Source organism: Neovison vison, chromosome 6 (assembly GCF_020171115.1).
Source record: "Neovison vison isolate M4711 chromosome 6, ASM_NN_V1, whole genome shotgun sequence".
Lineage (NCBI taxonomy): Eukaryota > Metazoa > Chordata > Mammalia > Carnivora > Mustelidae > Neogale > Neogale vison.
Window position 1 is genome coordinate 156,449,402 of NC_058096.1, and position 23,990 is coordinate 156,473,391.

At 39.5% G+C, this 23,990-nt stretch overlaps 1 protein-coding gene across 1 annotated transcript in view; it reads left to right on the plus strand.

Moving 5' to 3' along the window:
• Positions 1-23,990, plus strand: part of SCN11A (sodium voltage-gated channel alpha subunit 11) — a 95,693-nt gene that overhangs the window by 55,956 nt on the left and 15,747 nt on the right. The window contains exons 17-24 of the mRNA XM_044252660.1: positions 3,585-3,698; positions 4,424-4,538; positions 7,345-7,499; positions 10,810-10,983; positions 16,395-16,496; positions 16,972-17,241; positions 17,898-17,951; positions 20,680-20,821. Coding sequence (XP_044108595.1) covers positions 3,585-3,698; positions 4,424-4,538; positions 7,345-7,499; positions 10,810-10,983; positions 16,395-16,496; positions 16,972-17,241; positions 17,898-17,951; positions 20,680-20,821 — 1,126 coding nt within the window. The remainder of the gene's footprint in view (positions 1-3,584; positions 3,699-4,423; positions 4,539-7,344; positions 7,500-10,809; positions 10,984-16,394; positions 16,497-16,971; positions 17,242-17,897; positions 17,952-20,679; positions 20,822-23,990) is intronic.

Consider the following 23,990-nt stretch of genomic DNA (forward strand, 5'->3'; position numbering starts at 1 on the left):
CATTTAGGATCATTTACTTTTAGCCTGAAGGATCTTCTTCAGTATTTTTTGTAAAGTGGGTCAGCTAGCAAAGAATTTTCCATTTTTGTTTATGTACTATTTTATTTTACCTTCATTTTTGAAAGATAGTTTTGCAGGATAATAAAATCTTGGTTCACATTTGTTTTTTAATTTCAGCATTCATGATATCTCATTCCATTGCTTTCTAGTCTCCACTGTTTCTAATAATAAATTAGTTGTTGGGGTGCCTCTATGGCTCAGCCCATAGAGCACATGGCTTGTAATCTCAGGGTAATGAGTATTGGTATGCTTCATGGTGTTTTACATTCCTTTGAGCTTCCTTTAAGTTTACATTCTTCCTTCTTTCCTGTGCTCTTTGGATTGCATTATCTTTCCTGATCCCTCTTCAAGTTCACTGATTCATTTTTCTGCCAGTTCAGATTTACTGCTGCTCCACTTAGTGGATTTTTCATTTCAGTTATCACACATCTCAACTCCAGAACTTTTATTTGTTTTTTTAAATAATCTCTGTCTCTTCATTGATACTCTGTATTTGATTATACATTGTTATCTAGCATCCTTTATTTATTAAATATTTTTAATACTTTTAACATACTTATTATGACTGCCTTGCATTCTTTGTTTATTAACTCTGGCATCCAGATTCTCTCACAGGAAGCTTATGTTGCCTGCTTTCTTCCTATGTGTAGGTCACACTTCCCTAGGTTTTTCCCATGTTTTATCATTTTTGTTTAAAATTGGACATTTTAAGTAATATATTGTAGCATATCTGGAACCGATTCTCTTTTCTCCTCTCTGGGGCTTGTTTGGTGACTTGGCTAGACTATTCTAGTGAAGTCTCTTCCTTCCTTCCCCCACCTACCCTCACCACACACACACAAATGTGAAGTTGTTGGTGTTGCTTCTCAGAGGGCACACCCTTGAGTTTGCAGACAGTCACTGCAGGGTGATAGTTATTTTAGCAGGGCCCTCTTTGACTATCTCTTTCCATGGTCTCCTATTAATCTGTCTGCCTTATTTGGTATCACACCCAGATTTGGGGCTGAACTAATTGCTGGCTAATTGCTCTATTGTTTTTGACAATACCACAGGGCATTAATTCCTCCACAGTCTGATCTAATTAATTTCAGGGAGGGACACTTTTAAGGCCAGTCTTTGAGATTTGTTCTGACCCCAGGGAGATTTATTTTAGCTGTCTCTTTCCCTGTTTTTCTGTAGTGAACTTGCTGACCTGTGGTTTAATTTGTTGCTTTTAATGAAGAAGAGCTACTAGTCTCTTCTTATTTGTTTACCATCAAAGTCTCCATTGTTTTCAAGAATACCCTTGGCTTGAACCCCCACATTATTCCAGTATAAAGTCAGTTCTTTTTCAGGAGAACTTCAGGGTTCTGGTTTCTTATGGAATGCCTCCTACTGTAGAGAAAATCTCTTAGCTAATAATCCAATAATCCTTGGAGGGGCAGTAGCCACTCATCTTCTCCACTTCCTTCTTTCTGCATGGAATCTCTTTCCTAAAAACTAGCTGGGGTGAGGGTAATCAGGATTCCAGTATTTTCAAGCTGTTGAATCTGGAATAGAGTCTCTGTCCTATGAGTAGAGGCTGGATGGAAGAAGAGTCCAATTTCTTGGCCATATTCTAGAGTAATGTAGCCTCTCCAACTCAGAGTTGGAGAAGATGAGAAAACTGGTGATCTATACTTCCTACTAAGATACAGATCTCTTGATTGGGGGCTGAGGGTAGAGGATGCCTCATCTTCTTGGTCGCAGCTGCCTTGAATAGGGCTTCCATCAAACTGAGCTGGAGGATGGAGAGAGAGAAGAAAGCTCATGTTTCGGTTTCCATGGACTCCTGATACTATTACTGAATTCTGAAGATTTTTTTGAATACATGTTTTTTCACTTGCTATATGCCTTAGGACAATTTCCAGAGACTTTAAATGACTTTTTAGAAATATTTTCCATCACTTATGCCTATTTCCCTGGAGATCATGTCCTTGGAGCTCCTTATACTGCCATCGAAGTAGTAAACTATATATATCTTTTTCATTAATTCCTAAATTTACTCATTTTAATGACACTCTCAGATTATTATATTAATTTAATTTTTTTCTCAAGTAAAGTCACCTCCTAGTAGTTAATTTTTAGGGCTACTGATTTTGTTTAGCTCTTCCTAGATTTTGGAATGTTAGTTTAAATTTCTCTTTAGTGAGAAGATCTGTCACTCTCTCTGCAGTCTAGGTTCTGTGATGTCTTTAATAGACCTTCCTAAGGCAGCCACTACAGAACCAAGTCTTTTGTTGACAATTTAGGATTCTTGTCTATTCGTGATACAAGGTGTACTTCAGATCCAGTGGGTTCCTTTACCCAGGCCTATTTCTGAGGCTGTACTTCCTCCTGCCTCCATAGACATGCAGCTGTGTATAATTTTAATTCCAAGCATTGGCCACAACTTGTTTTGGCTTTCTCTCTTAAGTGCAGGAACTTCAGCCCAGTCCATAGTTTCAAGCCTTGAATATAGCTGTGATTCTCTTCCTCACATGGGGCACTTCTAGTCATCATTACCTGCTACATGCTTTAGATTGTCACTGCTTTATATTTCTGTTCTGTGTCTGGTCAATAGTTATATTCACTTGTTTTTTTTTTTTTTGTGTGTGTGTGTGTAATATATCAAAGCATGTGTTCAAATGAGAGAAGTGTTCTTAAATTATGATCTTATACTGTCAGAGTTGCAGGAACACTCACAATAGATTTTAAGATGAAACCTTCACATAAGGCATGACTTTGCACATCTTTCTTGGATATGCCTACAAGTCCTCAGACAAAATTTATTTTTTATTTTTACATAGTAATACATTTTCATTTTTCTCTTTATGCCCTTTTCTATTTCACTAAGCCAAACCTCTATAACCCAAAGAATAAAAAAATTATTTTCCATATTATTCTTTTAACATTTTTACTCATCTGTTTATATATCAGTGTATCAAATCATTATGGATTTTATTTTTACTATATTCTGGCATTATATTTTCAGGGATAACTAACTATATGACTTATTAAATAATTTATTATTTAGCTGTTGAAGTGAAAGGATACAGTAAATTTCACCTCTGCATTATTTGGTGAATTTTTTTTTTACCAAAACCATATTGTTTGATTTATATGACTTTTGAGTAAGTTTTTATTACCTGTTTCCTATAGTAGTTTCCCCAGAATTATTTTATGTTGACTTTCTACAGGAGCAGTTTTAAAAAGTAAACAGAAACTAAAGTAATAATGTCACAACTTAAACTTGTTTTATCTTTTTTTTAAAGATTTTATTTACTTATTTGACAGACAGAGATCACAAGTAGGCAGAGAGGCAAGCAGAGATAGAGGGGGAAGCAGGCTCCCTGCAAATCAGAGAATCTGACATGGGGCTCGATCCCAGGACCCCGGGATCATGACCTGAGCTGAAGGCAGCGGTCTTAACCCACTGAGCCACCCAGGCACCCCTGAACTTGTTTTATCTTAAGTGAGATTTCCAGGAAGACTTATTAATTCTACTCTGGGCTTTTTGGTGTCAGGCCTTTGAACCCCATCAGGTGACCAAGAGGTCCATCAGCCCAGGAACTCAAAGTGTGGAAATTGATGTGTTCTCTGAAGATGATATATGTTTGTCAGAACAGGATCCCAAAAAGGTAATTTTCCCAGAGTGTTCCAGAAAGAACACATAGCTTGTCCATATGCATTCTCCAACATAGCCACTGTGGCTATCAAGAATAAAATATCAGGATTAATGCAGAACAAACTGCCAGAATTAGATCTTAAGCAAAGGCCAAGGTTTCATAACCTCTCCACCAGTACATCTGGGGTATGATAATTCCTCCTTGTGCTAGGCAGTTCTATCTGTTGTAGGATGTTTAGTAGCATTCATGGCATCTACCCACTAGATGTCAATAGTTGTGAAATTGAAAGTGTCTTTAGATATTGTTAGCATGTCTACTTGAGGGCAAAATCAATGAGAATCACCAGTCTAGACCTATTATTCCAGGATCTGAAAGAGCTAAAAATTAGTCTCAGTAAAATAGCCTTTACCTCATCACACAGCCTCCCTGTTTGGAGTTAGATAGTATCAGAGAGATGATTTGTAGGGAGGAAAAGGTTGAGACACTGTGTCTTTATATACCTCACCTTTTTTCAGCCAGGGGAGAGCAGTTAGAGAATTCTCTCCTAAAGCCAGAGCTAGTCAGAGCATTTTAAAAAGCACCCGAAGAGAGGGGCACTTTCTAGCTATACCTATACCTAGAATCCTTTGTCTAGCTAGCTTCATTCCTAAAAAGTTATACACTAAGGTATTAGGTGCTACAATTGTGAAAGTCAATCTTGGTAAATAATTCCCATTTTCCTTTGTTCTGATGTGCAGAAGTGTGATACTACCAGTGTGCTCTCAGAATGTAGCACCATTGATCCACAGGATCCCTTTGGGCAGATACATAAAATTATTCCCAAAAAAGAACCAGAGAGATGTTTTCCCAAAGGTAAGTGTCAGTATTACTGCATCCAGTTCACAGAATATTTGGATGAGTTTCTGTTATTCTTTGAAGCTCTGGGATTTTGTTAGATGTGTTATTTCTACTTCTACTGGAAACAGAAGTGAAGAGAGGGCATCTATAGATTTTTGGGGCCATTATCAGATCCAAGCAATGGAAATTTCAGGAAATTCTTGATTTAGGTCAGCTCAACTAACACAGCCTAACAATGAGGGTAGAAGCTCTAGGAAACTTTCCTATTGCCCAGATTATGGGCTCAACAAATGTAGATAGATAGATAGGTAGAGACTTAAATGAATGAATGAATCTAAAATTAAAAATTTTTTCTTAAGTTTGACACTAGACTGGTCTTAGAACGGACACCAAGAATGAGCGTCAAACTAATTCCAGGTTGTTTGACAGCCCCCAAAGTGCCCATGGGGTCAGAGGTCAGCCTAGATATAGATTACTGTTAGTTATCCTGACTTATATTTGGACTGTTGCTTGAGGTGTATGCAGGATGTCAACAGTGAAGTTGGAGAAGAAACAGAGTAGAGAGCCCAGATATGGACCCTCAACTCTATGGTCAAATAATCTTCAACAAAACAGGAAAAAATATACAGTGGAAAAAAGACAGTCTCTTCAATAAATGGTGCTGGGAAAACTGGACAGCTATATGTAGAAGAATGAAACTCGACCTTTCTCTTACACCGTACACAAAAATAAACTCAAAATGGATAAAAGACCTCAACGTGAGACAGGAATCCATCAGAATCCTAGAGGAGAATATAGGGAGTAACCTCTTCAATATCAGCCACAGCAACCTCTTTCAAGATTATGCCTCCAAAGGCAAAGGAAAGAAAAGCGAAAATGAACTTTTGGGACTTCATCAAGATCAAAAGCTTCTGCCCAGCAAAGGAAACAGTCAACAAAACAAAGAGGCAACCCATGGAATGGGAGAAGATATTTGCAAATGACAGTACAGACAAAAGGTTGATATCCAGGATCTATAAAGAACTCCTCAAACTCAACACACACAAAACAGACAATTATATTTAAAAAATGGGCAGAAGATATGAACAGACACTTCTCCAATGAAGACATACAAATGGCTATCAGACACATGAAAAAATGTTCATCATCACTAGCCATCAGGGAGATTCAAATTAAAACCACATTGAGATACCACCTTACACCACTTAGAATGGCCAAAATTAGCAAGACAGGAAACAACATGTGTTGGAGAGGATGTGAAGAAAGGGGAACCCTCTTACACTGTTGGTGGGAATGCAAGTTGGTGCAGCCTCTTTGGAGAACAGTGTGGAGATTCCTCAAGAAATTAAAAATAGAGCTTCCCTATGACCCTGCAATTGCACTACTGGGTATTTACCCCAAAGATACAGATGTAGTGAAAAGAAGGGCCATCTGTACCCCAATGTTTATAGCAATGGCCACGGTCGCCAAACTGTGGAAAGAACCAAGATGCCCTTCAATGGACGAATGGATAAGGAAGATGTGGTCCATATACACTATGGAGTATTATGCCTCCATCAGAAAGGATGAATACCCAACTTTTGTAGCAACATGGATGGGACTGGAAGAGATTATGCTGAATGAAATAAGTCAAGCAGAGAGAGTCAGTTATCATATGGTTTCACTTATTTGTGGAGCATAACAAATAGCATGGAGGACAAGGGGAGATGGAGAGGAGAAGGGAGTTGAGGGAGATTGGAAGGGGAGGTGAACCATGAGAGACTATGGACTCTGAAAAATGATCTGAGGGTTTTGAAGGGGTAGAGGGGTGGGAGGTTGGGGGAACCAGGTGGTGGGTATTGGAGAGGGCACGGATTGCATAGAGCACTGGGTGTGGTGCAAAAACAATGAATACTGTTATGCTGAAAATGAATTTAAAAAAAAATTTTTAAAAAAGGCTAGTTTCTAGAAGAAGGAGGAATGGCATAAAAGACAGAAAAAAAGCCTTTTAGGGAGATTAACCTATTGACGTTCTGAATAATGAAGGAGGGCAGAGGCTGACTGAGGACACCTCACAGTAGCTTAGGAAGATGATGAGGAAAGGAGTGTAATGTTGTAATCACCGTGAAATTAACATCCATGGAACTTGGAGGATGGTGATGAGGGGAGAGGATGATGTAATTCAGCTGAAGGCTGGTGTGTGTTGAGGTTAAATGCTTAGCTATGTGTAAACACCTTGACAATTGATCAGATTGTGTGGTTTGGGTGGTTCATGGAGCCTGTGCCCATCTTTACTTCATTCCTGTCAGTCCTTAGGACACTGTTTACTGTTGCCAAAAGAAATTGCTGCATGAAAAACAGCCAGTGGCACACAATAATAAACATGCATATACAATACTCCACTCATCTAGCCTCATTATTTCTGCTTATTTTGGAGGTCTTTATTCATATGAGTGGTAATGATTGGGAGTTGGCCAGTCTGGCCTGGGCTTAACTGAGCCCATTGTCTCTGTACCACATGTCCTTTCTCCTTCTGAAACCAGTGGCTGGCCCAAATATTCCTTTCTTTATGGAGATGGTGTCAGAGAGCAAGTACAAACATGCAAGGCCTCTCAAGACCAAAGCTCAGAACTGGTGTGTGTGTGATTCCCACTCTGTTCTATTGGCCAAATCAAGCCACATGGCTGAGCCCAGATTCAAGGGGTTGGAAAATGACTCCACCTCTTCAGAGGGAAGAATTGCAGAAGTAAGGGGCGTGCATAAAGGGAAGGGTGAAGAGTTAGGGTTATTAATTCAGCTCATTACAGACCCTAAGAATAATGCTACTGTTCATTCCTTGCAGGCCTGGGTCACTGCTTCCCATGCTGTGCTGTGGACAAGAGAAAGTCCCCCTGGGTCATTTGGTGGAACCTGAGGAAAACTTGCTACCAAATAGTGAAACACAGCTGGTTTGAGAGCTTTATTATCTTTGTGATTCTACTGAGCAGTGGGGCACTGGTAAATTAACACAGTCTTGTGAGGACATTGGGCATTGGGTGGCTAGGTTACATTCTGATATGGGGCTGTGAATATGGGGAGACCAGGCAGAAGGGGGATCTTTGTTGCTGGTTTCCCTTAAGGGCAACTTAAGGCAACAACTTCTGGAGTCCTGCTCCCAACTAGGAAGTCCCAAGCCAAAGACACTTTACTTATGGGGAAACATGATTCAAATCAACACTTTAAAGTGGCTACTGGAGTCTCTCCCTGAACCTTATGCCTATCCCTCATTCTTGGAGAATTTCTAGAGATTTTCACTGTATCCTATATGTCTCTTTCTCTAGATAGCAATGTTCCTACCTCTCTTTTCTGGAAAACCATAATGCTGCTTTCCTAAAGGTAGAACATTAGAAGGAGAAGGCTACAGGGACCAGATTTTGATTTAATATTCTGTCTTGATATTTTCCATCAGTCATTGTCCCTTGAGAGGAGAGACAGATAACTGCTTTATTCACATAGCAAATCCTTCCAAATCAAGGTGTAGTGGTCCCAGTGAGTTTTGGAAATAAATCTAAATCCATGCCTCCATAGCATATAGTCATAAACTCCTTCCTACTCTCTCTCCTCACTTTTTGGTCCTTCTTGCCTCCCTTATTTGAGCGACAGCTTTTTCTTTCTTATCCCCTACATGTTTCTCTCTTTTTCCCTCTCTCCCCTTCTATCTTGTATTTTCCCTTAAAATGGCCATAATGTAGAACTAAACTCTCTATTTGTTGTGTAAGTAAGTGGAGTCTTAGATTCTCCCTTACTGATTTAGAATCACAGAGCATTTCACAGTAAGTCACTAACAATTAGAAGGGACAAGGAAATGTCTTGCTTCTTTACCATTGTCTTCCTGGTTCGTGCTTTACACTCATGTGATCTCTGGGTGAATGGAGAGGAGCACATACCGTGAGCCGCTAGATCCTATGATCAGCACACATCTCCATTTATCTACTTACTGCAGGTAAATTACTTCTCACACAAAACATAAAAAATTTAAAAAGTACTCCATTTATCTACTTACTGCAGGTAAATTACTTCTCACACAAAACATAAAAAATAAAAAAAGTAAATCTCTAAACCATGCCAGAGAACTCTCTTAATTAATTTTTATTGCTAATCATTGGTCTAGGATTCCATGTAGCCTTCGGGTACTTGCATTTTCACTGGATGTTTACTCTTATTCAAGTAATAGCGTTCCTTTTTTTAAAAATTAATTTATTTATTTTCAGAAAAACAGTATTCATTATTTTTTCACCACACCCAGTGCTCCATGCAAGCCGTGCCCTCTATAATACCCACCACCTGGTACCCCAACCTTCCACCCCCCTGCCACTTCAAACCCCTCAGATTGTTTTTCAGAGTCCACAGTCTCTCATGATTCACCTCCCCTTCCAATTTACCCCAACTCGTTCTTTCATTTATTCCACAAATGATCATTGGTGTCTACCAAGCCCTGTGCTAGTCAGTGGGGAAAAATAGTGTTGTCAGAAGGTCAGGGGCACATGCTACCATCCTCCTAGTTGTCATCTGCGATCTGATGAGGCAAGTGTAGGTTGGGCAAAGGAAGACAGAGCACACAATGCAGAGGGTTCTAGGAGAAGGACTCAGGTCCTATTTCACTTTACATAGTTGTAGACAAATGGAAACAAGAAACATCTAATCCCTTGCCACTGTATGTGGTATATTGATCAGCAGTCTCAATATCACTTGCAAGCTTATTAGAAATGCAGTCTTGGGTCCACCCCAGACCTGCTGAATCAGAACCTAAGTGCTTTGGGACTCATTAGAGTTAGGGAAACAAAATCTGAGCAACTGGGTAAAAATGGGAACTTTCTGGACAAGGAAATAGTCTCATTATAATGTGGGAGTCTCCCAAGTTTAGTGGCTGATATTGACCTACTCTTCAATTGAATAAAGTGAGATCTGCTGAGCCAGGTTGTTGCTCAGCTTCCAAAATGAGAAGGGAAATGAGATTCTAATACCATTCAGATTTGTCTCTCTTCAAGCAGGCACACAGACCAAGTCCCTGACTTCTAGGAGTGTGGAGTCTAGTAGGGATGACAGATGGGGTCCAAACAATTATGGACAAGGGCCATAGTGATACACTCAGAAAAGCAGTGGATGACATGGGGCCATGCAAAGCAGGACCCTAATTGTCTTGGTGGAAGAAGGAAAGTTTCCAAAGAAAATATTAACTGAAATGAAACTTTAACAGTGACGAGGAGCTGGCAGGGGACACGAAGAGGTAGAGAGCCTTCTCCAATCAAAAGTTCACTTAGGAGCTGGAAGTCAGACTGTTTTATTCTTTTGCATTTTTTTCCTCCAGGGCCATGGGGCTATGAGATTACCTAAATATCCAACAATAGGACCAATTTTGTTCTTGCCTTCAGTTTTTGCCCAAATGTCTTGACAGGTTCAGTACCAGGGACCCTTATCATCATCATCTTCTTCTTCTCCTTCTCCTCCTCCTCCTCCTTCTTCTCCTTCTTCTTCTTTTTCCCATTTTCAGTAACTCTGTAGAGGCCAAAAGGACAGTTTCTACCCTAGTTATATAGACCCCTAGAATCACGTACACACTTAAGGCGAGGTGGATGTTTGGATGTAACATGAAAAAGGGTCTCTCCAGAAGCTAGAATGTCTCACTTTCATGATTACACTCAACGAATGTTTAATACTCAAAGTAATTTAGCCCTAGCCCAGAGCATCCCCAAATTTTGTGTGTCTAGGTACCCCAAAAATGGGCTCATACTTAGGGAGCACTGGAGTAATAAGTTTGGCTGTTTGTTGTAGATTTTTGGCCTCAGGGTTGGTAAAATCTAGCTGAAGACTAAGGTGTTTGGAACTAAGATGTTATGAGCAATGAAGAGCCACTAAATAGAGCCACTAAGGTAACTAGCAGGATGATAGAGATGGAATATGCCACTGGGTGGTTCTGGAAAAGTTGGCACGATATTGTTAGCAAGAGTTGAAAGGGTCAGGAAGACCAGGAAATTATGTGGTGATCTGTTAGGAAGATATTTTCATATTCCAGGGATCAGTGATGATAGCCTAGGGAGATATTGCGGCAATAGAATTCTAGAAATAGGATTTTCCTTCCTCCAGTTTTACTGACTCAAAGAATTTATTCCGCTGGGAAATTTCCTTCTTAATACCTTTTGAGCAAAACCTTGTCACCAAAAGAGATGCTAGTTTATTCAGATAAGGAAGAAAAATTTAAAAAGTAAGGTCAGCCAGTTGTTCTAAGCAAATATTCAACCTGGCCTATGGCTATGCTTTATCATTTCAGGTATTTGAAGATGTTGACCTTGAGAAAAGACCCAATATCAAAGAACTACTTAATTGTACTGACCATATTTTCACATACATTTTTATCCTGGAGATGGGTCTAAAATGGGTGGCCTTTGGATTTAGGAAGTATTTCACCAGTGTCTGGTGCTGGCTTGATTTCATCATTGTGATTGTAAGTTTACTTACCATCTCTGTTTTCCATGCAGGCAGGGGTTGGGGGAAGGGAGGGGAATATGCTTTTCCTGTGCCTTGTTTGGGTGCCTCTCCAAATACTTTTCTTCACCGTATTTGTAAGTAGTTGTCATTTATCTGTCAGGCGTCCTGCTCATCCTAAGTCCCATTCCTCACACTGCACTTCATATTCCCACTACCCCAATACTTTATGTGATGGCACTCATCCACTTCTCTCCATAAACACTGCTTATGTCTGATGTGTACCTAGAATAATTCTGAATGTCCCAACCTTCTCCTTCCAACTTTCTATTTTCTCTTGAGACTTCTCAAAGCAGGTCAGCGGCCAACAGACTTTGCGACAACATGGATGGAACTAGAGCGTATCATGCTTAGCGAAATAAGTCAAGCGGAGAAAGACAAATATCATATGATCTCCCTGATATGAGGAAGTGGTAGGCTGGCCTCCATCTTAATTGTCAAGCAACAGAGGATTATTCACATACATTCTTTCATTTAATCTGCACAACGATGTTCCCACCAGAGTTGTACATTACCTACCATATTACAGAAAAGGAAACTTGAAGCTCAGATGGTCAGCAACTTGTTTCAGACGAAACTGGAATTCATACCTTGGTCTGTGTGATGTTAAGGTTGATAACAGTACACTACATTTATTCAGTGCTTTCCCTATGCCAGGTATTCTGCCGTATGCTTCATAAGCATTCTTTCTTTGTTATCACAACCACTCCATGCGGTATATGCTACTACTTTTTCTCTTATACACAGGGAGAAACTAAGTAACAGAGAGGTTAAGAAACGTGTCAAAAATTGGCCAGCTAGAAGTAGTGGAGATGAAACTCAGACCCAGTAAGCCTCTCTCTGAAGCCTTTGATTTTAACCTCTATTCTTTCTACCATGTGCTAATTAGTTAGACTTTGTCCCTGCTATTTAAAGAAGTAGACACGACAGATGCATAAGCATAGGCCGTGTGGTCAACATAGCAACTAGAGAACCCTAATGTTGTTAATGTTGCTGGTGGACATAAGTAGGTAGGTGGTTCGGGCATTTTAGAAAGGCATCAGTGCTATGGGAGGTCCAACAGAAATAATAAAAAAGAATAAAAATAACCACATGTCTATAAACCCTATCAGTTTCCAGGGTTATCTTATAGTATAGGGAAGAACCCATAAGATAGTGGACAGATGATTGGTATCTACATTCTAAGAAACCGTGGTCTACTAACCTAAACTCAGGAAACTGATCCTAAAATATCTTGTCTGCTCTCTTTCTGTGTACCTTAGGCAAAATACTTCCTCCTTTTGATAAGTCTTCACCTTAATAAAAATGAAAGTATAGGCTACAAATTACCCAAATTAGACCAGATACAAATGGAAAACACGAATCTAACAATAGCCATTTAAAATATCGAAACAGTAGTTCAACACCACACTGTCAAAAAAGGACACCAGGCCCAGATGATTTTGCAGGCAAGTTTTACCAAACTTTCAAGGAATAGTGCTATATACTGAATGTTTGCATCCCCTTAAAATTCATATGTTGAAACCTAACCACCAATGTGTTTGTATTTGGAGGTGGTACCTTTGGGAGATGATTAGGTTATGAGGGCAGAGCCCTCATGATTGGGGCTAGTGATGTTATAAAAGAGACCCCACAGAGCTTCCTCACCCCTTCTGCCATGTGAGGACACAGGGAGAAGAAAATTATCTATGAGTCAGGATGTGATCTTTCACCAGACACTGAATCTGCTGGCACCTTGATCTTGGAATACCCAGCCTCTAGACTGTGAGAAATTAATTTCTGTTATTTATAAGCAACCCAGGCTTTGATATTCTGTTATAGCCTCCTGAACTAAGATAAACAGCTAATTCCAACCTTATTTAAATTGTTACAAAGAATAAAAAAAGAGGAAACTTGCACACTTTATTTGATGAGACAAATATAATCTTGGTAATAAACTGAATGGAACAAAAATGAGTAGAACAAGAAAAGAAACAATCTTGTAATTATTTATTTTTATAAATCCCAGAGAAAGCACTTGATAGGTATGGTCCACTGTTACTATTATTAACATTAGTATCATATAGACCAAGGTGTGAATCCCAGTTACACCTGAAACAAATTGCTAATCCTCTGAGCTTCAGCTTTCTTTGTCTGTAACATGGCAAGTGATATATCATGCTATTAATTCAGAACATTATTGTGTAGATTTTTAAAAATTAAAAAAAAATCTTAGAGAAAGTATGTGAGTGGAGGGGTCAGGGAGGGACAAAGGGAGAAAGAGAATCCTAAGCAAACTCCATATTCAGCACAGAGCCTGCCATGGATCTTAATCTTACAATCCTGAGATCAGGACTTAAGCCAGAGTCAAGAGTCAGATGCTCAACGGACTGAGCCACCCAGGCACCTTGTGAATAATCCTTTTATGTTGCTTGTTAATCAACATTATATAAAATGATCTTTATAGTTTTGAAGTATAAAAATAGAAATACAGCCACAAAAAATATGTATCTAAATTCAACTATTTCAAATTGTAAAACCTTTGGTTTTTTTTATTCAATAGAATTATAATTATAAAGACAGGCTAGAACTTGGAGACAGTACTTGCCACATGCATAACAGAAAATGATTATCTATCGTCTATAAAAACTCTCTACAGACCAATAAGAAAAAGACAACTTAGTGTAAGAATGGGAGAAAGACGGGGTGCCTGGGTGGCTCAGTTGATTAAGCGATGGCCTTCGGCTCAGGTCATGATCCTGGAGTCCCAGAATCAAGTCCCTCATCCAAGCTCCCTGCTCAGCAGTGAGTCTGCTTCTCCCTCTGACCCTCCCCCCATCTCATGTTGTCTCCCTCATTCTTTCTCTTTCAAATAAATAAACAAAATCTTAAGAAAAAAGAATGGGAAAAAGGATGCAAACAGGCAAAGAAACACAAGTTACTAATAAATATATGAAGAAATACAAACTAGATTTATCACCAGTAAGCATAGAAGTGAATTTTAAAATGAGAGGCTTTGTTTTATTCATCAGACTGACAAAAAATGTTTTTTTTAAAGGTTTTATTTATTTATTTGACAAAGAGCGATCACAAGCAGGCAGAGAGGCAGGCAGAGAAAGAGGAAGGGAAGCAGGCTCCCGCTGAGCAGAGAGCCCAATTCGGGGCTCGACGCCAGGCCTCTGGGATCATGACCCGAGCCGAAGGCTACAACCCACTGAGCCACTCAGGTGCCCTAGACTGACAAAAATTTTAAAGTTAGATAATTTCTAATATTGAGAAAGACATAAGAAAATGGAATCTCTAATCACTGCTAACAACTTTGGTAACAGTTTAGGGGAAATTTTGCACATTAAGTAAAATTACAAATGAGCCCAATTTATTATCCAGAAATACCACTTCTAGTTATACATCTATGGAAAATTCTTGTGTATGTATGCAGGGAAAGTGCACACATCTGTCCAGTCTGTTGTTCATAATAGTAAAAAATTGGAAATAACCTAGATACTCACCAAGGGGGAATGGATCCATAAAATATGAATATTTCTATGCTGTAACTTTTTAAAGTTAAAAGGAACAAACCACAAGAATATATCAAAATGGTGAATGTCAAAATAGTACAGAGTAATAAATGAAAGTTAGATAGAAAAAAGATAAAATCAGCAGAAGACTTCCCACCTTAAGAGTACTATAAAGTGGAAAAAAATGTGGGTACTTTTATGTCTGCATGTCTCATCAGTGTTTCCCAATTTGATGGAATAGAGACTGAGGATAATTTTATCAGGCGAAAAGGTATACAGTGTCCCTCTAGGGACCCTTCTTCCCCACCTGTGATAAGAGTTATTTGGTAAAGCCAGAAGAACTGCTAAATTGCGCCATCATTTTCCCTCTGGCTAGGAACTAGGTAGAAGGAGATATTTGTGGGAAAGCTGCTGAAATAACTCCCAACAGATAATGCTATTACAAACAAAAAGCCTATTTTAGAAAACCTTTGTAAAAAAAATCATTTATTCATTTATTTATTTACTTATTTATTTATTTGACAGAGAGAGAGCACAAGCAGGCAGAGAGGCAGGAAGAGGGAGAGGAAGAAGCAGGCTCCCCGCTGAGCAGAGAGCCTAACGTGGGGCTCGGTCCCAGGACCCAGAGATCATGACTTGAGCCAAAGACAGCTGCTTAACTGAGCCACCCAGGCATCCCTGGAAAACCTTTATAAACAAAAGCATTTTGAATTGATGGTGATTTTTTAAAATTAATTATACATTTAAAATTTTTATTATTCTGCCATATTAACTCACTTAATTTCTCTCAATTTGCTAGTATTTTACCACTATGATGAGATTGGCAAGGGTATGATTTTAGATAATAGTGAACTCTGATATCAGCATAGTCAGTCATATGATAATTCACTTCCTGTCCTGCTGAACAACCCTTCTTTCAAGTTGAACCTCTGCAGGCTCTGCATAATCAGTAAGAATGACTAGAATCTGCAAATAGTGGTCTTCAACTTAAGCTCATTATGTTTAAGTTTCAGTTTAGTGTATTTGTAGAGCTTTCCAGTTCTTAGTCCTGACCCATTGGGAAGAAATATGCTAGAAGAGAAAATTTAATTCCTCCAAAAAGGGGCATCTGAGTGAGGGGAACTATTAGCAAATAGTTTATTATTTTGTTGTAACTTTTTATTATATCATTTCAAACTTACAGAAAAGTTGCAAGAAATAACCCATACACTCTTTCCCCAGGTTCATTTCATTAGTTATTAACATTTTAGTTATTAACATCTGCTTGTAATTTTCTCTCCATTTTTCATTCTAAATTGCTTGAGATTAGGTTGCAGTCACCATACCCCTTTACCCCTAAACAATGCATTGTGTGTTTCCTAAGAAAAAGGATATTGTCTTACACAATCACAGCACAGTTATCAAAGTTAGGATATTTAACATGACTCAATAGCAAAACCCATCTCCATTTTCAAATTTCATCAGTTGTTTCAACAAGGTCCTTTATGGTTAATCCGTTCCATCCATCCACAGTGGCCTCCCCTCTCTTCCCCCCAATCCAGGATCCAATTCAGGACTCAAGTGACATATCATTGTCATGTCCCTTTGGTTTCCTTTAACTCACAACAATTTCTCAGCTTTTATTTGTCTTTCATTAAACAAATAAAGTAAATGCATTGTCCTTACTTGTATGGGCTATAGGTTTGACAAACAAGGAGAAAAATAGCGTCTTCTCTTGCTATCCCACTTCCTGCAAGTGCTTGCAGCTTTATGTTTCTGGATAATCCACTGAAGGCACCGTGTGTCTGGCTCTCAGAATGAGGGCTGCCAGTCCCCCACTGGCTTCCCTGGAAACCAAGTCAGGTGCACTACCTGTGGCTTCTCTTCCCACCAGGTCTCTGTGACCAGTCTCAGTGACTTAACGAGCTTGAAATCTTTCCGGACCCTAAGAGCCCTGAGGCCCCTGCGAGCATTGTCCCAGTTCGAAGGAATGAAGGTACCTTCTTCAGGCAGATGGGAGGAAGGTCAGCTGTCAGGAAGACGTGGAAAACCAACTGCTCTTCTTGGGCTGGGCTTCCCTTAAATTGCCAAGCATTTCCTGGGCTCCTTCCTATCCAGTCCACTGCTTAGAATTTGAGAGATGGAGAAAAATTCAAGATATAACATCTGTTCTGTGGTAGCCAAGATGGGCTCTGGTTTCCTTTCAATCCTAGGGTAGGTGTCCCATATCAGTAATACTGTCATCAAAGTACACTTCTCAAGTGATCCTTGGTGACAACAGAAAGGACCCATTATGTAAGGACCTAAGAGCAAGGCTTATCATAGGAAGCAGGGTTGGGGTGGGTTGGAGGTAGAAAGTAAAGACAGAGCTCCAAGAGATCCAGTCCCCACATGTCAGGCCCACCCTGAGATCCAGAGCTTGATGAATCCCATGCATCTGTTATGTATTTCTTCTGTTTTGTTTTTTTAAGGTGGTAGTCAATGCTCTCATAGGTGCCATACCTGCCATTCTGAATGTTTTGCTTGTCTGCCTCATTTTCTGGCTGATATTTTGTATCCTGGGAGTAAACTTCTTTTCTGGAAATTTTGGAAGATGCGTTAATAGAACAGATATAAACTCAGTTATAAATTACAGCACTATTGAAAGCAAAACTCAGTGTGAAAATGGAAATTTATCTTGGGTCACCCTTCCAGTCAACTTTGACAATGTGGGAATGGCTTACCTTGCCCTGCTGCAAGTGGTAAGTGCTGTTTGTGTGTTTTTCACTGTGAGGACAGAAACCTTAAAAGAAGCATAAACCATTTCTCAGTTTAATAAAAACACAGTGACTCCATTGAGATAGTAGAATCAAATCCCAGTTCCCCATGTGGAAGACAGTGCCCTTTGGAATTGTTCCCCATTAAGCATCTCCAGCTTTACCTCCAAGCAACCTCAACCTCCATACAATGCCCCTTTCCATCTTACCCTGTCCTATATGGTACCACCATCCAGAGTTCCAGCTAGAGAGAACTGGAGCCTCAGATGCAAAGCCATACCATTAGCAGTAGTTCTCTTTTGGAAGTCAATACCCTGGTCAAACCACAGTTGCTAGGTCTTCGACAGAGTGCAAACATGTGGTATCAGAAGAGCCTCAGCCATGCTCTTTCTGGCAGTTGTTACACAGCCTCTTTAGAAATTTTTAAGGCAGAAGTTTCCTTTTAAGAAAAGCTTTTAATCTTGTGCAAAGGAAGAAGAAAAAAACCCCAACACACCTGTTTTTTAATTCCCTCCTACAGTTCTTTTATCTGGACATTCTGTCCTGGACATTCAGTCCTGGGCCTTGCTTGCTGTTATAGGGCACTTCTCTGTTGATAGCAAATCTGTAATTATGTTCATGTTTATTTGATTTCGTTACAGGCAACATTTAAGGGCTGGATGGATATTATGTATGCAGCTGTTGATTCCAGAGGGGTGAGATTTTGTTCTACCATGTTCTAGAGTGCTAGGGTCAAATCAGGGATATCATGACTGCATAGACAGTACAGAACTTCCCACATTATAGTTCCATCAGCCAATGTTCTTTGCTTTGTTTTCCTTGGGACAGTGACTATGAAACAGGGATTAAAGAGGTTCCTTTTCATCCTTCCATGAGTATTACATCCTATCTTGCTCCAAAGTCCAGTCCTGTTTCTCCATAGTAACTAAGGAGTAACCTCTTATGGAGGAGATGTAGCCAAAAACAACAGAATCACAGAATGCCTTGATTTTCCTCTCTTACTTCTTTTCTAAATGGGTATCAGGCAGAAATCAGATTTCAAACAGTACTAGTCCTGAACCATGCGAAAACCTTACGGCTAGACTAGGGTCTGATAAGAGATACCTTCCAATGGCTCCAGGCTGAGAGACAAAATGGGTTTCTGGTGGTTGCCAACAACAAAATTCTAGTTAAGTAAGAAGTAATCATGGATTCTGAAAGTTGGAAGAGTACTCAACCATATGGTCCATTTCTGTGTCCCAGTTGGGAAAATTGAGAATTGGAAAGGAAGAGTGTTGCCCAAAACCATGGAGTAAGCAAATGGTTAAATCAAGAATGGAATCAGCATTGTTTATTTTTTTCCTGTAATCACACACATGATGCTGTTCTGTTTGAGAGTCTGCAGAGTTGATGCCTGGCACAGAGTAGGTATGTGAGCTTATAGTGGCAGTGGAGGTAGTATGAGAAGTGGGTTATTTTTTTTAATGTAAGCTCCATGCCCAGTGTGCAGCCCAATGTGGGGCTTGAACTAATGACTCTGAGATTAAGACCAGAGAGCTGAGATCAAGAATCAGATGCTTAACTGACTGAGCCACCCATGCATGCCAAGAAATGTTATAATAGTAGTATTAGAGACATTTTATAACAAAGACAGTATTTTAAATATTTATGTGTTTTTTCTGTTGTTGTCTTTTGAATATATGACTTTCACCTTAGTTTAACTTAGGCATCAACGTGCCTTGAGGTGGAGATGGGGAGGAAATCTTATGCAGATGTATTCAGGAAGAAGTGTGTGGCTTACATGTTCCCTGAATGAATGGTAGGTGGATGGAGGTGTGTGGAGGGATGCCCGTCCTGTTGCTGGTCATGAGACAGTATAGCTGGTGTGTATGTACTGACTTCTAGCATGATGTTGCCCTTGTCTGTGTAGTCACAGAGATTCTTGCTGGTCTCAAATATTGGTGAAACCATGGGCCTTTCTCCCCACTCAATTCCTCCTGGCCTCAAGCACTGACTTGCTGCCATGTCCTCTACATAGTCCCTTGGCCAGCAGTCTACTCCCATCTCTTGCCAAAAGCCATGGCAGGGCCTATGGCTATTGACTTCATGTACAACTCTCATGAAAACTGAAAAATTTTAAGTCATCCTGCCTGTGCAGTATTTCCCAGGCCTTCCCAGTGCAGCTTCCTTTTAGAAAAATCCAGAATTTGAGCAAGAATACCCTCTTTGTACCCCCATGTTCCCTTCAATTTACTGGGTCCCAAGTCCATTCTCCAAACCCAAAGAGGGTGAATCAAGATACACATCTCATGGCTCTGATGTTATCTGTCTGTCTGTCTGTCTGTCTCTCTCTCTCTTTTTTTCCTGACAACTCCCTAGGTACAAGTGGGGTGATCTTTTATCCTTTCCTCTTCCTATCTGAACCTCTCTTTGCAGGACTGTTAGCCTGCTATGTAATCTTGTTTTAAATGTCAGAGGCTGATAGTGATTCTTTCCATTATGTTGTTTCTGTACTAATGCCTTCCCAAATGCAAACAAGTGGACATCTCAAGCCAACTGGGACTAAGATCATGTACTCTTCAAGGCAAAAGACAAAAATATTTTCAAATATTACCTTCATTGCATTAATCCGTATGGTGGGTGTTGAATAACAAATTTAAAAATATTCAACAGGTGACAGAGCCGTCAACACTCATAGCTTTATCTTTGAATGTGATCTGGAGAAAGAAAAGAGAAATTGTCCTGTCCCCTATGCTCCACCTGCAAAAAGCCAATGATAATGTGAAGAACTTGGATGAAAAGAATTTTGGATGCTTTTGGTTATACTTTGAGTTGGCGGAACTTGGTTGTAGTCCATTTTTGTGTCTGTTATACAGTTTGACTATTCATTCACTCATCCATCCATCCACCCAAACATTCATTCAATGTGTATTGAGAATCTGCATGTCACAAAGTATACTAGGCCCTAGGATTTCAAGAGTGACAGGACACAAGGGTAGACCAAATACAACAGTGAGCTCTAATAGGAAGGACGTTATCATTCATCAAGAGTCCCGTGCCTGATGGGACTGTACCCCTTCTCCAGTGGCCTCATCTCCAGTCTGGCTCCCTCCAGTTATGTGTCCATATAGACATCCTAGACAGTCTCTCAAAAGACACATGCATTCACGCCCTTCCCCTCTCTTACAACCCTTTTATGATTCTTCATTGCGTAGAAGAAAAAGTCTAACCCTCATGTCACATGTCCTCCCTATTGCATGGTATCAGTCAAGCTCCTCTAGGGGAAACTGAAAGGTTTCCCTGGAGGAGCCATGGCTGTTCAGGACCCTGAGTAGTTAATGCTACTGCTGAGAAACACTTTGGTCTTCCAGATAAGGCAGTTAAGATGGCTTATACTTTTCTCCAGTAATTGTTTTCTTTTCTTGTTTAAAAAATCCCTAACAGGAAGATCTACAGCCAGGGTTTGAGGAGAAACCAGAAAACTATCTTTTCTTCGTGGCTTTTATCATCTTTGGTTCATTCTTTACTCTGAATCTTTTTATTGGTGTTATTATTGACAACTTCAACCAACAGCAGAAAAAGATAAGTATGGGGGTTCCCTGATTGGGTATTTTTACCTCTCTTTTCTCGTTTTAATGGATGGAACACAGTTCTAACCTAGATTATTGTGCAAAATAACCTTATCATCTGCATGGGAACAAAGTCACCTGGAGAAGATTCTTGAAGATATGCCTGGAAAGAGACTGAGAACAGCTGGGTTTTATTAAATCATTGTTTTTACTTTCCATTCTACCCTTTTAAATGGAGGGCATTGTTAAACCCAACAGAAAGACAAGTATTAGGATTAGTATTTATGACACTAGAGTCATATTTTAGTAACCTTTCAAGTATACCTTGTTATCCAGGATAAAAAGAAAAATTGTCTTCTTTCAGCAAACTTGTGTCCTGGCTTCCAGCATATAAGTCTCAACAGATTTATTGAACTTGGAAAGAAGATGTTTGAGGAAGCAGTGGGTTTTTTTAGGGAGATTTTTTTTCTTCATTTATTGTAAAAACATATTTATTTTTTTCTGATTCTGTAATTCATAGGGGATTTATAGTAAATGTGGAAACAAAGATTAAAAAAGATTTTAATCTCCCGTAAGGTGACCACAAAATGGTAACAATTTTAGATTAAGCTTCATCATTTTGACATACTCTCTTTTTTTTTCAATTTATTTATTTTCAGAAAAACAGTATTCATTATTTTTTCACCACACCCAGTGCTCCATGCAATCTGTGCCCTCTATATTACCCACCACCTGGTACCCCAACCTCCCACCCCCCCGCCACTTCAAACCCCTCAGATTGTTTTTCAGAGTCCATAGTCTCTCATGGTTCACCTCCCCTTCCAATTTACCCAAATTCCCTTCTCCTCTCTAATGCCCCTTGTCCTCCATGCTATTGGTTATGCTCCACAAATAAGTGAAACCATATGATAATTGACTCTCTCTGCTTGACTTATTTCACTCAGCATAATCTCTTCCAGTCCTGTCCATGTTGCTACAAAAGTTGGGTATTCATCCTTTCTGATGGAGGCATAATACTCCATAGTGTATATCGACCACATCTTCCTTATCCATTCATCCGTTGAAGGGCATCTTGGTTCTTTCCATAGTTTGGCGACCGTGGCCATTGCTGCTATAAACATTGGGGTACAGATGGCCCTTCTTTTCACGACATCTGTGTCTTTGGGGTAAATACCCAGGAGTGCAATGGCAGGGTCATAGGGAAGCTCTATTTTTAATTTCTTGAGGAATATCCACACTGTTCTCCAAAAAGGCTGCACCAACTTGCATTCCCACCAACAGTGTAAGAGGGCTCCCCTTTCTCCACATCCTCTCCAACACATGTTGTTTCCTGTTTTGTTAATTTTGGCCATTCTAACTGGTGTAAGGTGATATCTCAATGTGGTTTTTTTTTGTTGTTTTTTTGTTTTCAATTTATTTTTTTTCAGAAAAACAGTATTCATTATTTTTTCACCACACCCAGTGCTCCATGCAAGCTGTGCCCTCTATAATACCCACCACCTGGTACCCCAACCTCCCACCCCGCCGCCACTTCAATGTGGTTTTAATTTGAATCTCCCTGAGGGCTAGTGATGATGAACATTTTTTCATGTGTCTGATAGCCATTTGTATGTCTTTTTTTTCCAATTTATTTTCAGAAAAACAGTATTCATTATTTTTTCACCACACCCAGTGCTCCATGCAAGCCGTGCCCTCTATAATACCCACCACCTGGTACCCCAACCTCCCACCCCTCCGCCACTTCAAACTCCTCAGATTGTTTTTCAGAGTCCATAGTCTCTCATGGTTCACCACCCCTTCCAATTTACCCAAAAGCACATACACTCCCCAATGTCCATAACCCTACCCCCCTTCTCCCAACCCCCCTCCCCCCAGCAACCCACAGTTTGTTTCGTGAGATTAAGAGTCACTTATGGTTTGTCTCCCTCCCTATCCCATCTTGTTTCATGGATTCTTCTCCTACCCACTTAAGCCCCCATGTTGCATCACTACTTCCTCATATCAGGGAGATCATATGATAGTTGTCTTTCTCCGCTTGACTTATTTCACTAAGCATGATACGCTCTAGTATGTCTTGATTGGAGAAGTGTCTGTTCATATCTTCTGCCCATTTTTTGATGTGTTTGCCTGTTTCGTACTCTCTTACAGTTACTTTCTCACTAAATATGTATGTATTCCTTGTACATGATTGAGATTACATGATACTTTTAATTTTGTAGTTTTCGCCCTTCCCCATTAGTTATGAGTCCGTGTGATGAAGTCATCTTTGTTATAAGAATTTTTAGGGCTAAACTGCATCCTATATTTTGGATAAATAATAATTTATCTAAATCATTCCCTTCTTTTTGGACATTTAGATCATTTCCAAATTCCTTGCTCTTCTATAACAATCATGAACATGCTTGAAATTCTCTCTGTATCTGTGGTTATTTCCTTAGGATAAGTTTCTAGAATTTGAGGCATTAAAGATAAATATTGTCAAATAACCTTTCAGAAATGCTGTGCTAGGTACTCTCCTTTTGCAAGATGTAAATATGCCTGTTTGCTCTGTTCTCAACATTCTTATTTTTATAATTTTATGATCTTCTCCAGCTTGATGGTAAAAGTGTTATCTCATTGTTTTAAATTCATTTATTTGGTCATTTGTGAGGTTATACACTTTTTTCACAGATTGATAGCTGTAAGTATTTCTCCCCTTGTCTCTTTTTTTAAAGTTGAGATTGTCATATTTTCCTTATGTTTTCAAATATTAAGTCTAATTTGTGACTTCTTATATTTCTATAATGACATTTTAATTTATAGACATTAGGGTTTTTAATGGAGTTAGATTCCCAATCTTGTCCTTTTTGGCTTCTTCTCTTACATGTAAGAACTAAATCTCAGAATCCTAAAATGGGGTAACTAAATATTCACCTTTGGTTTTCCTAATTGTTCTTATGGCTCTTTTAAATTTTTCTTAAACTCTTGCAATCTATCCAAAATGTATCCTGATACTGATCAGCCTCCTTAGTATCTGCTGGGCGAGTCCCTCATTGTCCTTCTGTAACTACATTGCTGCTGTCATTTGGAAGTGTGCTTTGTAGAGTCACCTCTGTAATACGCAGCTTGATTGCAATCAGTCCCTGCAATTTGGATGTCAGGCCTTCTGATTTTCGATGGAAGCTTACGTTTGAAATCACTGTTTTG